This window comes from Nematolebias whitei, chromosome 7 (genome assembly GCF_014905685.2).
Source record: "Nematolebias whitei isolate Nwh7 chromosome 7, NemWhi1, whole genome shotgun sequence".
In the NCBI taxonomy this organism is placed as follows: Eukaryota; Metazoa; Chordata; class Actinopteri; order Cyprinodontiformes; family Rivulidae; genus Nematolebias; species Nematolebias whitei.
Window position 1 is genome coordinate 12,290,392 of NC_056504.1, and position 16,353 is coordinate 12,306,744.

The 16,353-nt window shown below is 40.8% G+C and overlaps 1 protein-coding gene across 1 annotated transcript; it reads left to right on the forward strand.

Annotated features, from left to right (window-relative positions):
- The first annotated feature begins 7,489 nt into the window (after window positions 1–7,489).
- LOC119411716 (inositol hexakisphosphate kinase 2) lies at window positions 7,490–13,017 on the forward strand. Its single transcript, XM_037678633.1, has 5 exons — window positions 7,490–8,075; window positions 9,515–9,731; window positions 9,897–10,081; window positions 10,478–10,653; window positions 11,632–13,017. Exons 1-5 carry the CDS (start codon window positions 7,832–7,834, stop codon window positions 12,262–12,264), a joined length of 1,455 nt encoding a protein of 484 aa, XP_037534561.1. The 5' UTR covers window positions 7,490–7,831; the 3' UTR covers window positions 12,265–13,017.
- The last annotated feature ends 3,336 nt before the right edge of the window (window positions 13,018–16,353 follow it).

Below are 16,353 nucleotides of genomic sequence, written 5' to 3' on the forward strand. Positions count from 1 at the left end.
TGACACATAATAGATGTGACTTATACGGCGAAGCGACATACTTATGTTCTAACCACTTTATTAAACATATTTGGACTGATGTGACTTATACGGCGGAAAGTATGGTATGTCTAATATCAGTTTTTGGTCAAATAGAGCAACATGATATAAATAAATTATAATCATTATAAATTGTCCATGCTCTTGTTTCTTTAGTAAAGCAGTGAATTATTTGATTTAATCAAAAAGTCAAAAAGAAGTTGTTATTTTTACTTGTTTAACGTGGTATTTTTGTTTATTTGTAAAAGTACATACAGGTTAGTGACAATTAATATAAAAGTAAAAGTTAAAAATAGCTAATGTGTATAGATTCAGAGACAATCTGATCAAAAGTCCACAGAAATATTGACTCATTTGAATCAGTGCAGACAGAATCCTGAACTAAAGTCAAAACTTGGACAGTTTGAAACAGTTCATCTGTCCTCTGTCGTCTTAAAGGCAGCCTGAGGATTTTTCACCCTGTGTAATCCCCGTGTTTGTTTGTTACATTTGTCATTATGCAAACTTTCTGTATAAATAGCCTCTCCGTGGCCTGAACTTTCAGCAGCAGGGGGTATTTTTAGTGGGGGATTAGGTGTTTGGTGACCCAGGAGGATTTAGTTAGCAGGTTTATCTGCCTTGATGTGATCTGAGCTGATCGCTCTGGAGAACGACCCTGTAAATATCCACACAGGTAGATCAGCCTTTTTCCACTGCCTGTGTGCCAGGTGTCAGGATCACAGCGGTACACCGTGTTTGTTGTTTGTTGTGCTCGTCCTAGCCGTGGGATTTCTCTGTTCGGGTTGTGCGATGCCATCAATGCACTGTGCACAAACACATTTAAACTGACACACATCCTGTATCACATTGTAAATTAATAGAGAAAATCAAAAGCTTTCAGCTAATATTCAGCTAGTAAGTAGAGGCATTTACTTACTGTTTATTTGGGGCATTTGGCGTACAGTATTTATTAAATGTTTTAGTGATTGTGCCACCGTAGTCCACCTCTAGTTTCACCTTTATTGACCAAAACTGTAACTTTGTTATGCAGCGCATTGTGACATTTTCACTTTTGTTTTTGTTTCAAAATTTAGTTATTTGAAATAAATAAAACATTTTATGTGGTGGTAGCTGAGAGTCATACAAAATGTAAAAGCATGGTGGTGAAAATGAACTTCTCCAATGGCTCATTCATTTGGTCAGCCGAACGATGCTCTGAGGTGAGGAGGAGCAGGAAAGGGAGACGGTGGAAAGAGTTGTCGCCTTAAATCAGGAGCAACTTGTCTGGATGATCTAAATGTATTGGTGTCATTCAGCAGCTGACAGCACAAAGGTGCAACATTTCAACTTCAATAGGACATGGTTAAAGTGAGCATAGGATTTAACAATCAACTGAACGACTAAAAGTCCTGGAAGGTGATTAATGAATGCAGACAGGTGGGAATGGAGCCGAAAGCAAGAACCATTGAGGACATCAAAACTAGATGCTAGTACCAAACAAACTATTACAAAGTAATCCTAAACAACTTGACAGTTCTGGAGGTTTTAAATGGAAATATTTTCAAGAAAAGTCTCCGTATTTTATTTCATCAAACTGCAAAACACACGGGAGCTTTTCTTGTTTTGTCTCTGTAGATAAAAGTGCACTTTTTTTCTACACACAATTCCACCAACTATGAATCATTTTGTGTATTTTAAATTCAACTGGTGGGCTTGCTCAAACTTTATCAGCAGGAAGTGATGGTGAGAAAAAAGGCCTTCCACTTTGATCATGATTTTGAAAGTAGCTTAATTTCGTCAGGAGCGACACAGTGGCTCAGTTGATAGAGTTGTTGCCTCTCAGCGAGAAAGTCACTGGATTGAATCCTGGCCGGGGGCCTTTCTGGGTGGAGTTTGCATGTTCTCTCCATACGTGGGTTTTCTCCAGGTACTCCGATTTCCTCCCACAGACCAAAAACATGTATGTTAGACTGATTGGTAACTCTAAATTGTCCCTAAGTGTGAGTGAGAGAGTGAATGGTTGTTTGTCTCGTTTGTCTCTATGTGTTCCTGTGATGGACTGGAGACGTGTCCAGGGTGTCCCCCACCTCTCACGCAGTGACTGCTGGATATGGGCACCAGCGACCCCAATAAACCAGAAAGGAAGAAGAAGGTAAAGATGATGGATGGATAATTAGTTGAGTTTTTGGCTATACCTCCTCAGTACTTTTGTCTTCCTTTGTTAAATAAAACCTTTTTTTTTTTTTTTTTTTACTTTTGAGCTTTTCATTTCCAGTCTGCATTTTGGGTCCAATTTTCCATTTCTACCAAACCACTGACACAAAGGGCCGTGGTCTTCACCATCACCAGTAACCCCACCTATTTCTGCATTATGCCAAATTACTTTGGCTTTAGCTCTTCACCACATCTCTGATTCAGATCAGAGTCAGAGAGAGATTTATTTGTCATACACACCACATGTAATACATGAGGTGGGACGAAACTATGTACATAGGGTCCCAGTTACATCCAACAAAAAATCCAAATTGTAAAGAAAAAAAATATTAGTAAGATTTGAGTCATGAACTAAGAATATACAAAGTACTTATTCAGTAAACTAAGAATACACTAAACACTAATGTTACAAAAACAATGCACCAAAACAACAGCAGCACAAACATGTTTTACAACTGAGTTATATACATCTTCAGTTTTATACCAGTTTTTAAACATGTGAGTTCAATAATATGATTTTTTTTCTTTCTTTCGGCTGCTCCCTTCTTCAGGGGTCGCCACAGTGAACTAAGTTGCACGAAGACTTAGCAATTATTTTTTTATGCCGGATGTCCTTCCTGACACAACCACAGCCCTCTGTGTGGAGCAGAGAGCTGCTGTCTAGGACACCCAGAGGAGCAGATGGTGGGGGTTAAGGGCCTTGCTCAAGGGCCCAGAGTGGTGAGGGTGGAGGCAGGTGTGGGTGCTTCACCTATCCCACCCACATTTTGATGATGTCTGTACCAGGGGGTGATCTTCCCATCACATGCCCACCTGCTCTAACCTCTGCATCACCACTCCTGTCCATAAAATGTTTGTTAAACATATCACACTAACTTTTAAATTGTCTAAGTTCTTTTTGTCCTCACCAGGTAAGACGCTTATGATGTCTCTGGTTCAGAAGTGTCTCAACTTGAGGAACGAGACATTTGTAGCTCATGTCTGGAGTTAATCAGCTGATCAGGGTGAGACACCAGGAGTTTACAATATGGAACCTCTTCACAATATTCTAATTTTCTGAGACACTGAATTTTGTTTCGTCATTATCTGTAAACCATAGTCAACAAAATTACAAGAATCAAAAAGACTTTAAATATTTCACTCTGTGTAATGAATCCATGTAATTTATGAGTTTCACTTTTTGAAATGACTGACAATAAATATTGAACTTTTTCACAATATTTTAATTTTTTGCGATGCACCTGTTCTCCACTTGTTCTCAGACAGACTGGCCTACGCAACTTAACAAGGAAGATTCAGTTTCCTCCAAGAAATGCAGGCTGGCAGTCTCCAATTATATTTGAACTTTTGCAGCTTGAGCTCAAACTAGAATGTGGACAGAATAACAAGAAGGTGAACAGTTGCTGCAGAGCTCCATAAAGCTGCTGCAACCTTGATTCAGTCAAACATCGACCCTCTTAATTATACCTCAACGTCACGCTGCCATGTTTTCTGTTATGGTGAAAAAGATTACAAATGCTTAATAGTGCTAATTTTTTAACATAAAGTAGATGTTGAAACTGATGTTTTACATCACTAATTATGAATCTAAAGATAGCCTCACACTTCTTATATCAGCTCATGTGTTGTGTGGATTTGGAGTTAGTTTGAATGTGCAAAGCTGCTTCCTGGATCTGGATCACTCAACAGATTAATATCTGTCCTCTTCCTGTCATCAGGGCTGTAGGCACTAAGATCTTACCTAGATGATTTTAGTTTTTTGAACAGCACTGTGTCAGGCACGTGCCTCAGCAGCACAGTGACAAGCTCTCACTGCCTGCCTCGGGATGTGTGGCCCATTTTCTCAAGGTCACGGCAGTAATTTCCCAGCTGGTGTGTAATTTCCCCTGTGCAGTAACCTCTCATTTATCAGGCTGATTTTTTTCATTGTTCGCTTTTTAAATGTCTCAAAGCGCATTAAAAACTTGGATAAATTAGATTATGAAACATTTCTTGTTACGGTTTAATTAAGTCAAGTTTAAACATCTGCTTTTAGTATTGATTTTATTGTCTTTTTACTTGTTTAGCTTATCTGTTAGATGGCTAACGTGACTGCTGAATGACACAAGCCCTGAAAATAAATTTAGAAACACGTAACAAAAACCTTCAGTCTTGATCTTGACTTTATTGTAGATTAAACTGTTTCTTCATTGTTACTTTCCCACAAAAAAAACAATGAATTTGAATACAATTACCAACTTTTTACATTTCATTAAAGCATCTCAGCTATGTGACAATTGAAACATTGTTTTCAAAGCAAAACTTGCTCATTGCTAATTTATTAACTATGTCTTCATTTTCTTGATACAAAACAACTATATCATAATACCTTATAAGTACCGTAACTTCCGGATTATTGAGTGCACCCGACAAGCCGTGCCCACTAAATAAATAAAAAATAATAATTTTGTGCCACACTTATCTATAAGCCGCAAGTTCCCACGTTGTAACATGAGACATTTACACAAAACGTTTTTTTTTTTTTACTTTTAATTAAAAACGTATCGTAACATACACAAATGTACAGTACAGAAGTTCCTCGTTTATCGCGGGAGATCCAAACCCTGAAGCCCAGCGATAAGTGAAAAACTGCGAAGTAGGGATAGTAATACAAATAAGTAGTAGTTTATTTATATATATATATTTATATATATATATATATATCTATATATATATAGATATATATATATAGATAGATAGATATAGAAATATCTATATCTATAGATATAGATATATCTATATATATAGATATAGATATATCTATATATATGGCAGCAAGGTGGCGCAACTGGTAGAGCTGCTGCCTCTCAGCGAGCAGGTCCCTGGTTCAAATCTCGGTCTGGGGGCCTTTCTGGGTGGAGCTTGCATGTTCTCTCCGTGCATGCGTGGGTTTTCTTTTTCTCCGGGCACTCTGGTTTCCTCTTACAGACCAAAAACACGCATGTTAGGATGATTAGTAACTTTAAATTGTCTCTAGGTGTGAGTGAGAGAGTGAATGGTTGTTTGTCTCGTTTGTCTCTATGTGTCCCTGTGATGGACTTGCGACCTGTCCAGGGTGTCCCCCACCCCTCATACAGTGATCGCTGGACATGGGCAATGGCAACCCCCGTGACCCAAAATGGAAGAAGCGGGTAAAAAAAAAATGGATGGATGGATACACACACACACATATATACTTTGTAGATAGATAGATAGACACAGTGCCTTGCGAAAGTATTCGGCCCCCTTGAACTTTTCAATCTTTTGCCACATTTCAGGTTTCAAACATAAAGATATAAAATTTTAATTTTTTGTGAAGAATCAACAACAAGTGGGACACAATCGTGAAGTGGAATGAAATTTATTGGATGTGTCATTTTTTTTTAACAAATAAAAAACTGAATGCTTTTACAAAAAGACAGCCATTAATAATTAAAAGTAGCAGTCTTTGAAGTAAGGCAAATCACTTCTGTCTTGCATCCCAAATTTTAAACGTCTCAATGGAGTTAGCACTCGGGGTATGTGTTGGGGGTGGGGGTGGGGGCTCTTAACTAGTTCAACACCTAATAATAGCTCATTGTAACAGACTCACACACACACACAGGCTGTTACATTATCACACGCCTGGCAATCAAAAGTGCACAGCAAATGTGTGTTTAAATGTAACCAAGACTAGTTTACATTGTTCATCATGGACTTCTGCTCCATGTGAGTCAAGCAGCCAGATTATAGAGCTTAGTGTTGAGTCTGTTTCCTCCTCAAGCAGTCAGCGATCAACAAGAAGATGTCCAGCAAACATTAATAGTTGCATAGAATCACACACACACCACACTACTTTACACCAATATTTACTGTATGTTTTGGTGTAAATACACTTTGTACTTGTCAGTGTTTTAATGAGCAGAGTCAGCAGTGAGCGACTGTCTTAATCTGATGTTGCTTTGCCTGCTAAAATAATCTGTGTCAAGAAGGAGGGTGGACGATGAGGATTACAGTTTCCACTCTGCTCTCGGACACGTCGTGTGTCCACCCTGGATCACCTCTTAACAGCACGAGTCCTTCATGGATGTACACTGACAGCTGTTTCACTTTTGGAGTCGACCCAATTCAAGATGGCCGCCACAGAAAACTGACTTTAGGAAACATAAAAACAGCTATAATTTGACACTTTTATAGATACTTAGATAAAATTAGCTAATGTGAGAGATGAGAGTAATGCCCTAAACAACATGTGCCAAACTCAAGGCCCGGGGGCCAAATGTGGCCCTCGTTGACATCCTATCTGGCCCCCAAGATGATATTTTAAATGTAAAATATTTTTATCACTTGAATTTTTTTTCAGTAATCTTTGATTATAATGATGAAAGTGCAACAGAGAACATCAAATGAGACCAATTAAACTTTTCTTGCGGAACCTGCAACCAAGAAAAGATGCAGGGTATCTGATTTGAGTAGATTCTGAAACTGGCCCTTAGTTTGACAAAGGTTTTAATTTTGGTCCCCATTTGTAAGTGGGTTTGACACCCCTGCAAACACACTCAGAGAGCCACACGTGAAATATTTTGCTTACAACTTTGGCCTCAACCCTGACTGTCTGTTAGCAAAATATGTCATGAAGCAATTGACAGATCCTTGAAACTCCCAGTAAAAATTACAATCAATACTTCACAAAACTGGTTATAGCACGGCCAGTTTTACAGATGTGGTAGTCGCTGAGGGTAATGCTCAGCACATTCTCAAAGCACTGCACAGCATATCCTTGCTTAAAAACTGACATTATCTACAGACGGTGTGTTTGTTAGCAAAATATCTCATGAACCACTGGACAGATGTTAGCTGTAGAGCTGGCTTCATATCTCTGAGCACCAGCACCTCTGACGTCAGCCCATAAGGTCTTTTCTAAACCAAACAGCTGCAGCTCTGTCTTTTCTCAACACAACATCCTTTTAGTTCAAGACTGAGACTGGATCCCTTTAATCATCTTGTTGTGTTGTTCTCCTGGTAACCTTGTTTGTTTGTTTTGAAATGGTCTTTCGTTCTGACGCTTAAACCGAGAAACAGCTGAGTTCAGCTTCCTCTCTGACTTCATTCCTCTCCCCTCCCCTCTCTTTGTTTGCTTGCCTCTTCGCCTGGGGGTGATGATGGTGGTGGTGGTGGTGGGGGGGTGCATAGCAGCCGACGACTTGCTCTCGAGGCTGCTGATTGGAGGGTGTGAGGTGCGGGGCGGGCTGCTGGAGCTTCAGCTGTGGGGAGGCAGCTCTCAGCTGTCACAGAGGGCTCAGCTGCAGCAGAACAGGACCTGTCCCATCAGCGCTCCCCCCGCTTCAAACCACCGGAAACACTTGGTGTGTTTTTACGCAGCTGCTGCCACAAAGAAACAGTCAGAGGAATTAAACATCGAGCTGCTTCCTGTTCTTCAAGCATCAACACATCAGCTTCTGTGGACGTCGTGGGAATAACTCCGCGCCGACCCCCTCAGTGCGTCACACTGGGACCTGCGATCAGTGGATCTGGGGCCCCACCGCATTGGTGCGTGCGCGTGCGAGGAGGCTGATGCCCGCGGTGGTGTGGTCAGAGGGGGATGAGTCCGGCCATGGAGGCTCAGGCCCAGGAGGCCATGGATGCAGCGCAGAAGCAGCTGCAGCATCAGCAGTGCTGCATGGACAAAGGGGTGATGCTTGAGCCCTTTGTGCACCAGGTGGGGGGGCATTCCTGCGTCCTGCGCTTTGGGGAGCAGACCATCTGCAAACCCCTCATCCCCCGCGAGCATCAGTTCTACAGGAACCTGCCTGCTGCAATGAGGAAGTTTACCCCCCAGTACAGAGGTGAGGGAGTCTGTGTGTTGCAACTATCTTGCTTCATTTGCATGCTGGTGTTTGTGGTGGGTTTTCTTTGCACGCATGTTTTTGAGCTTGTACAGTGAAAATGGTGCATTTAGCTTCGTAAGTACAGTATTGTTTTTCCACCAGTGTACTAAAAATGACTCCACAAGAGGGCGCTGCAGCTGATCGTGAGCAGAACAGATTGGTCTTTCCTAGTTGAGTTCTGTTTGTAAAAAGCATGAAACATCTCAGAAGGTGGGAGATGATATTTGTTCCTGAATCAAACAGAATAAGTAGAAAGTTCTGTTATCAAAGCCCCCAAAGTATAATCTTTAAAAAATACTGTAAAACAGAAACAGCTAAACTTGTCCCAGACGGCATCTGTAAACCTCACACACAATATCTAATCTAATATTCATTCTTGTACAATAAATCCAAAGATCACAGGAGGCTCCGTTCTAACACTTTATCATATTTACTCGCTTTCTGTGTTCATAGATGGTGTACACCACCTCAGGCTCCCACAGCTGGTTCCTTAGTGTCCCCTCGGCAGAGAAATGTTCATGAAAACACAACATTCACTTTACCTGAATGTGAAGGTTCACATGCAAAACACAGAGCAATCAAAAATAAAATCTATTCTAATTTTAGTTTCTGCTTTTCTGTGCAGTATTCATGAGACTATGCAGTGATGATGATGAAAAGTTGTGTCCGTTTATGATTAAACAATAGAAAGTTTAATTGAAACTGATTAAAAAAGGGGTTCAAAGATGCTGGGATAAACACTGAAACAATTCTAGTCTTTTTAATTTTTGGTACTTCATCAAGATCCCGGGGCTTCTGTGCACTGTTAAAAAAATCTGTAAAAATTACAGTAAAAAACGGTCAAATTGCAACAGTAACAGGCCGTGAAACAAAACAGTATATCACTGTAGTATATGCATTGAACTACCGTAAAACAAGAAATAGAACCCAAAAAAGTTCAATCTGGTCCTCTGGACATTAAAAAAAAAACAAAAAACAAAACAAAGCAAAAAAATCTAGAAACGTTTCGTCTCTCATCCAAGAAACTTCCTCAGTCTGAGGTGCTGTTTTCAGCTCAGTCTCTTAAACAGCACCTTCACAGAGTGGATCAACCAGTTTGCTGCTGACAACCAAAACCAGCTGATCACATGCTCAAGAACATTTTCTGTTATTTCAACAGTTATGATACGTGGAAAACACAAAATTTTACTGTGAAAATCTTAAGAAATTGTAAAATTCATAGAAAAATGCCATCACAAGCAGGTTACCCATGCCAACATGAGTCAAAGTTTTATTCAAGCAGTGTTATACTCAAACGTTGCACTGAAAAATTTACTAAGGTTTACTCCTTAGTTTTGTTATTTTTGAGTGTGAGACGAGTTCTTATTTTAAAGATATTCTAACACTTTCCTCCTCAGGTGTGGTGTCGGTCAGCTTCGAGGACGATGACGAAGGAAATCTTTGCCTAATCGCCTACCCCCTGAACAGTGAGCCAGCAGCAGATCTAGAAAACAAAGACCTCTCAGCCGACTGTGAGCCGAAGAGTAAGATGCTCAAATGGGGGAAAATGATGGCGTCCTCAGTGCTTGTGGACAGCGAACATTACAGCAACTTTCAAAAAGACAAGGACAAGAGGTGAGACCAAAGACAGTGTCCCAGCGTAGTTTAGTCACAATGCAGGAGAGAATCTCACAGCGAAACTTATGCAAAGTGAAATAAAGTGGGTGCATGTTCAGAGATGTTTTAAACAATAGTTTTTCATGGATTTGTCTGTAGTAAACAAAAACGCTGGTCTTTCAGTGCCCACAAGCTGCAGGACGACATGGAGCTGGAGGCGCTGCAGCAAGCCGAAGGGCTGCATTACAGACTGGAGCACAGTCACAGCAACGCTGTGCCACCGCTCAAACACAACCCCTGGAGCCTCAAGTGTCACCAGCAGCATCTGCAGAAGATGAAGGAGAACGCCAAGCACCGCAACCAGTACAGTATCCTTCAAGAGCTTAATGCTGCCGCTCCTCTCACATTCATTAGTTTTGGTTCCAAGTCAGAGGACGTTGTTTGTTCTCCGGACACTGAAGCCACCAGAGCTGCTCTGCAGTGTTTACGTGCACTTGGTATATGTAAATGTTTACCAGAGGCTTCAGCTTGTACCTGAAACCTGTTACCTAATCCACTGTCTGGCTATTGAGTTACCATCCCAGAGGAGCCGTGTTTCTGAATCACCACATCACTTACTTGATATGTGAGTGAAAACGAGTGAAGTAAAACAAAACAAAAACAATTTTTTATATTTATTTTATTCCGGCTCTTATGAGGCAGGTTTATGTTTTCAGCACGGCGTTATGTTGCCCTTCGTTTTCTTCCTTGACTCAGCGTGTCAGAATTCATCCTCTTAGAGAACCTGACATGGCGGCACTCGGTGCCGTGCGTGTTGGACCTGAAGATGGGCACACGGCAGCACGGAGACGATGCTTCTGAGGAGAAGAAGGCCATGCAGATCCGCAAGTGCCAGCAGAGCACCTCAGCTTTGATAGGAGTCCGTCTCTGCGGCATGCAGGTCAGAAAAGTGAACATTACAGTGTTATCTAAAAAAAACTATTGAAGCTGCTCATTGCAAAGACATGAAGACCTTAAAAACATCATAAAGTAGACATATCCACACACTTTTTCTTTCTCATAGCTGTTGTTTATGTGCCCTTAAATAAAAACATTGTGAATGGCTGCCAACTACCACATGCATTTGTTCATCAATGGAAACAGCCACAGTGACTGAAAATAAATGATTCTGATATATCAGAATATATCACACACAGAACATGAAAAGTATTGGAAATATAAAGGCCTATTGCGATATCGATACAGCACTCGGTAATATTGCAATATAATAAAATTATTGATTTATTTTGCGGCTTTACAAACCAATATTTTTATTATATTGCAATATTAGTGAGTGATGTATCAATATCACAATATACCACAGGGCTTTATATTTCAGCTACTGTTCATGTTCTGTGTGTTAAAATAGATTAAATCAGTCCAGCCTCCTCTCACTGGCCGTGAGGCTCACAACTATTTTAGATGATGTGATGACTGAAGAGGAAGTGAGGAAAGTGTGGGTTTATCACAGTTGTCATACTTTTGACATGACTATACCTTCCAGCCTTTTCTACTAAATTGTATTTTTTTTTTCTCAAAGCCTCTGATAATAAAAAAAATCTATATTATGTTTTAACCAACAAACAGTGATCTTAGGACAAAGACAAAAAACAGCAGGTGGTGGACCTTTTTTAAGTTGTCTTTGTCCAGTTAAATCCTCTTATCGTCACTTTTGTTCTTCTTTTTAAATACTGAATCTTTTTAAGCTTACAAAATTAAATAAAAAAAATTGATGTTTTACATCAAACTGAGTTTCACTCACAGTCAGAAAATAGTCACAGGTCTTGTCCTCCACCAACATTTTTTGCCTGGAAGTTTAATTTGAAGGTTAGTGTTTTTGTGGAAGACGTTTGAATCTCCTGTTTCCTGGTCCCTGCAGGTGTACCATTCTGACACTGGGCAGCTGATGTTCAGGAACAAATACCTTGGCCGCAAGCTGACCTTGCCAGGGTTCAAAGAGGTTCTGTTTCAGTTCTTCCACAGTGGACGGCGTCTCCGCCACGAGCTGCTGACCCCGGTGCTGAGCAGGCTCCGAGAGATGCAGGCCGTCCTGGAAGCCTGCGAGTCGTACCGCTTTTATTCCAGCTCCCTTCTCATCATCTACGACGGAGCGCCTCACAGAAAACACTCGCGCCGATGCACTGAAGACGGGCTCTCTGAAGATGAAGAGGAGGATGAGGACGAGGAGGTGGAAGCCGAACCTAAAATGGATGAGGAGGAAGACGATGAGGAGGAGGCGGGGGAAGTGGCAGGTGCGCTTGGCTTTCCGCACAGCCCCTCCACATCCAGCGCCAGCAGCAGCGGGAGCTCAGGGATCAGCCAGGCTCGCCAGTCCCGGTCAGACCCCCACAGCCCTGTGGTGGATGTGAGAATGATCGACTTCGCCCACACCACCTGCAGACATTACAGAGAGGACAGTGTGGTCCACGAGGGCCAGGACAGCGGCTACATCTTTGGTCTCCAGAACTTGATCACAATTATCTCTGAGCTGCAGAACCACAGCACAGACTGAACCCTGAAATAAAAACACATAAAGGCACAATAAGGAGATCTTTGGCAGAACAGAGGCCCAGACGGTGCAAACCAGTCCAGAGACTCCTGCTCTTCAGAATGGTTGTAGCTGGGGGTGTTTACACCTTCCTGTTTCTGCCACTGCTGCTTTTTGTTCTCACAGTTTGTCATCAGGTTACAAAACAGACTTCAAGCAGCACAGAAAAGCCAACTGTGAGGACAACTGATTGGTGTAATCGCCGTGTTTCAACCCTCCTAACCATCAAGAAGCAGGGTGGGCCGTAATAAAAGCCATTCAGAGCTTGGCATGGTCGGTTTTTTAGTGTCAGGTTTCCAAAGAAAGTGTCATTTTGCACAAACAGCCTGAAAGACGTTCAGCAGACGTTCAGACTGAGACGGGCCTACGAAAAGGAGCAAAGTTCTGTGTGAGGACAGAAATAATGTTCAACCTGCCATTGCTCTCCCCCCGTTTGTCTCTTCTGTTCATATGTTTCTCAGAGAGCTGATGTAGAGAGATATTTATTTTGTTTCATAGAATAACTAAACATTAAAAAAAGGGTATGAATGGAGAGTAAAACATTCCATAATATGAATGTGACAATAATGATATGAAGTAATATTGTTATTTGACATGTTTGGATACCTCATTCTTGTTTGTGTTGTCCCATATTTTACTGAAGGGGAATTAAAATCTTTGTGGTAACAGCAGTGTTTTCTTCGTGTTTGCTGTTATTAGAGTAGGTCAGGACGCAAAGTACCTCTTGTTTGCATAAAATTTGAAAGGCACAGCAATCAAATTTCATGTAAATGTTCACAATGGATGTCAAACTCACTTACAAAAGGAGTCCAAAATTTAAAACCTTTTTCGAACTAAGGGACGGTTTCAGAATCTACATTAACTCAAGTTAGATACCCAACATCCTTTTCTTGGTTGCAGGTTCCTCAACAAGCGTTTGATTGGTCTCATTTGAGTCAGAGTTTCTTTATTGTCATTCGCACCTCATGTGGTACATGTGGTAGAGCGAAATTATGTACAAGTATTTTACATTTCACATATCATCTTGGGGGTCAGATAAGATGTCAACGAGGGCCACATTTGGCCCCCGGGCCTTGAGTTTGACACGTGATGGGGGTGCACACCCGATGCAGTTTCTCTCTCTTTTGTCTCTTTTTCTGAGGGTCAGTCAGTACGCGACCAATAAAAAAGACTTGTTTGTGTTCTTAAAGAATAATTAAAGGTTTAAAAAAAATGACACGCCTCCATCACAGGTTTGTATTAAAAAGGAAGCTCGTGCAGAAATGTTGAGTTCCACTGCAACAAATGTCCAGTAGAACATTGTAATCGTCTAAATTTTAAAAAGCCTATATTTAAAAAGTGTAAGGAGAGCCAGAATCAAATGAACAGGTTACCATGGTGACCACACACCTGTGTCTGTCACTCCCTGACTTCCATGTTAACGAGAGGCAGACAAACTGAAAAGTCACCCTCAGTCACTGTGAAAACTAAACACGGACCTTCGAAGTTCATGAACCAACAGCTACAAGACTTTGTTGGTCACGTGAGTGTTAGTGCTTCTACAATGTTTTATGACGAAATAAATCCTTCACATCCAGTTTTGACGGGAATAGTTTGAGTTAAAATCCAACATCTTTAGATGCCTGGGTGTGCACGTTTTGCTTTCTCTCTGCGTTTAACGTATATTTTGTGTCTGTATCAAAGAAAGTTGCAGACAAATAAAACTTTAGACAATTTAAAAGTTAGAGTGATATTTTTAGCTGTAAAAGATTTTATGGACAGGTGTGGTGGCACAGAGGTTAGAGAAGGGTAGGCCTGTGATTGGAAGGTCGCCGGTTCAACTCCCCATACCGACAACATCAAAATGTGGGTGGGACAGGTGAAGCAGCCACACCTGCCTCCACCCTCATTTGCCCCACTCTAGGCCCTTGAGCAAGGCTCTTAACCCCCACCATCTGCTCCCCCGGACGCCCAGCTCTCTGCTCCACACAGAGGGCTGTGGTAGCTCGGTGGTCTGTGGCTGCGTCAGGAAGGACATCCGGCATAAAAATAATGGCCAAGTCTTTGTGCGACTAAGTTCGCTGTGGCGACCCCTGATGAAGGGAGCGGCCGAAAGAAGAAAAAAAAAGATAATAATTTTATAGACAAAGTTGCAAAAATCTGAAAACTTCAACTGAGATTGTTAAAAACTGAAAGATTCCTGTTGACTCATGTAGAGTCCCAGGTTTTGTGATCTGTTTAAACTTTGATGTCTCCACCCTGAATTATGTCTGAGCTTCAAATAAAGAGCTGGGATTATTTCATTTGCTTTAATTCTACTGAATGTTTTAACAAATTTGATCAAAGTTGTTCAACATACCACTACCAAAAGCACACTATCCTCGATTAAAATGCATGTTTTGGTGTATATTTTACATATTTTAGGTCAAAGCTGCGTGACAAAATGCAGCAAAATGCATAATTTTCTAACAGAATAACAAGAAGGTTTTCAATCTTCATGCTGGACCTCTAAATATAACTCATGCACATGTTAACCTGAGGGCTACAGCTGATCTTCCATAATGTTGTGGAGTGCTGCCATTTATCCTTAAACCTGTCCACAGCTTTTACTCCACACTGTCTTTAAGCGTGTCTGATGAAAAGATGATGAAAGCACCCTGGGGTGCCAAAGCTAGTCCTGGTCATCTCCAACTGGTTCAAGGCAGATTGCAGGGAGCAAATCATCTGCTCTGAGTCAGAGGCTCATTGGCGCTTTGTGTTGGGAGATAAATAAATAAATGAACAAAAGCTCTTAAGCAGATGGTGGTTTGTGTCAACAGTGTGTAAGGGCCATTACCAGTCTCATGTCCTCTCTGGAATGTGTGACACTGCTGGCACATCCATCTGACAAACACCAACCAAAGGTCACACACAACTTTTGTGTTAGCTAAAGAATGACTTCATATTTGAACTAAAGTCACCCATGACCAATAACTCTGCCTAAACATGATGACACAGGATTAACTTTTAAAACCTTTTTTTTTTATGTCTACCTTATACAAGGTTCAAAAGTATTTTATCAAGTTAGCTGAATTTTACCCTCCAGCTACTCTTGGGTCAAAATGACCCACAAGGCCAAAACTGAGGCCTCATGGGTCATTTTGACACAAGGGCAATCAGAAGGTTAAGACGCGATCTATTGTGTAATATATGATTTTATCTTCAAAATTCATGTTCAATAATCCAGGTTAAAAAAAAAAATATATATATATATATTATTTTTTTTTTCCACTATGGGATGTGATAGTGTGGTACTTGTGGTAGCTACTTCAGTTTGTTTGTGGCTCCTCGGACTGAAGAAGTCCTTTGGATGAAGGACAAAATGTCTCAGAAAAAAAAAAAAAGAAAGAAACCTTCCAGATAAACCGTCCAGATGACCTGACTGAACATTGTTGGATTTGATTATATCTATGTAATTAAGAGTTAAACAATGGTGTGATTTTGTTGCTATACTGCCGGGGCCTTTCTGTGTGGACTTTATATGCTCGTTGCATTGGTCGTGAATAGCAAGCGGTCATCAGGGCACTAACGATCCATTGTGCAAAACGTCTCAGCAAAAAAAAAAAAAAAAAAAAGAAACAGGCCAGATGACCTGACTGAAAATTGCTGGATCCATTGTTATGTGATTGTGATGTCATTGGTCATCCATGGTCATCCAAGGTCATTGTGATGGTCCTCCTTTTAAAAAGTAAATAGTTAGTTCTGACTGTCAGCAGCAAATTGATCCACTATGAAAAGACTATTAATAAAACAGAGTTTGATACAGGGTCTCAGACTGAAGAAGTCTTTTGGATGAAAAAAAAATATTTCAACAAAGAAGAACCTGTCCAGAGGACTAACTGTGTTAGATTTTTCTACCTGGATTACAAGCATGCATCAGGACATTAATAACAATTATTAAATGCAAACTATTTACCATAATTAATACATTTGTTATTTAGATATTTTGGATTTTTGTATTTATCTGGATTGATAAAGGGTCTCACAGCTAAAAGGTTGCAGGGCTTTGTCTCCAGCCTGGGGCCGCATGTTCTC

Coding starts and splice junctions, on each gene's coding strand:
- LOC119411716 (XM_037678633.1), top strand. CDS start 7,832: ATGAGTCCGGCCATGGAGGCTCAGGCCCAGGAGGCCATGGATGCAGCG. Junction 9,732..9,896: donor CAAAAAGACAAGGACAAGAG/GTGAGACCAAAG, acceptor CTGGTCTTTCAG/TGCCCACAAGCTGCAGGACG. Junction 10,082..10,477: donor CAAGCACCGCAACCAGTACA/GTATCCTTCAAG, acceptor TCAGCGTGTCAG/AATTCATCCTCTTAGAGAAC.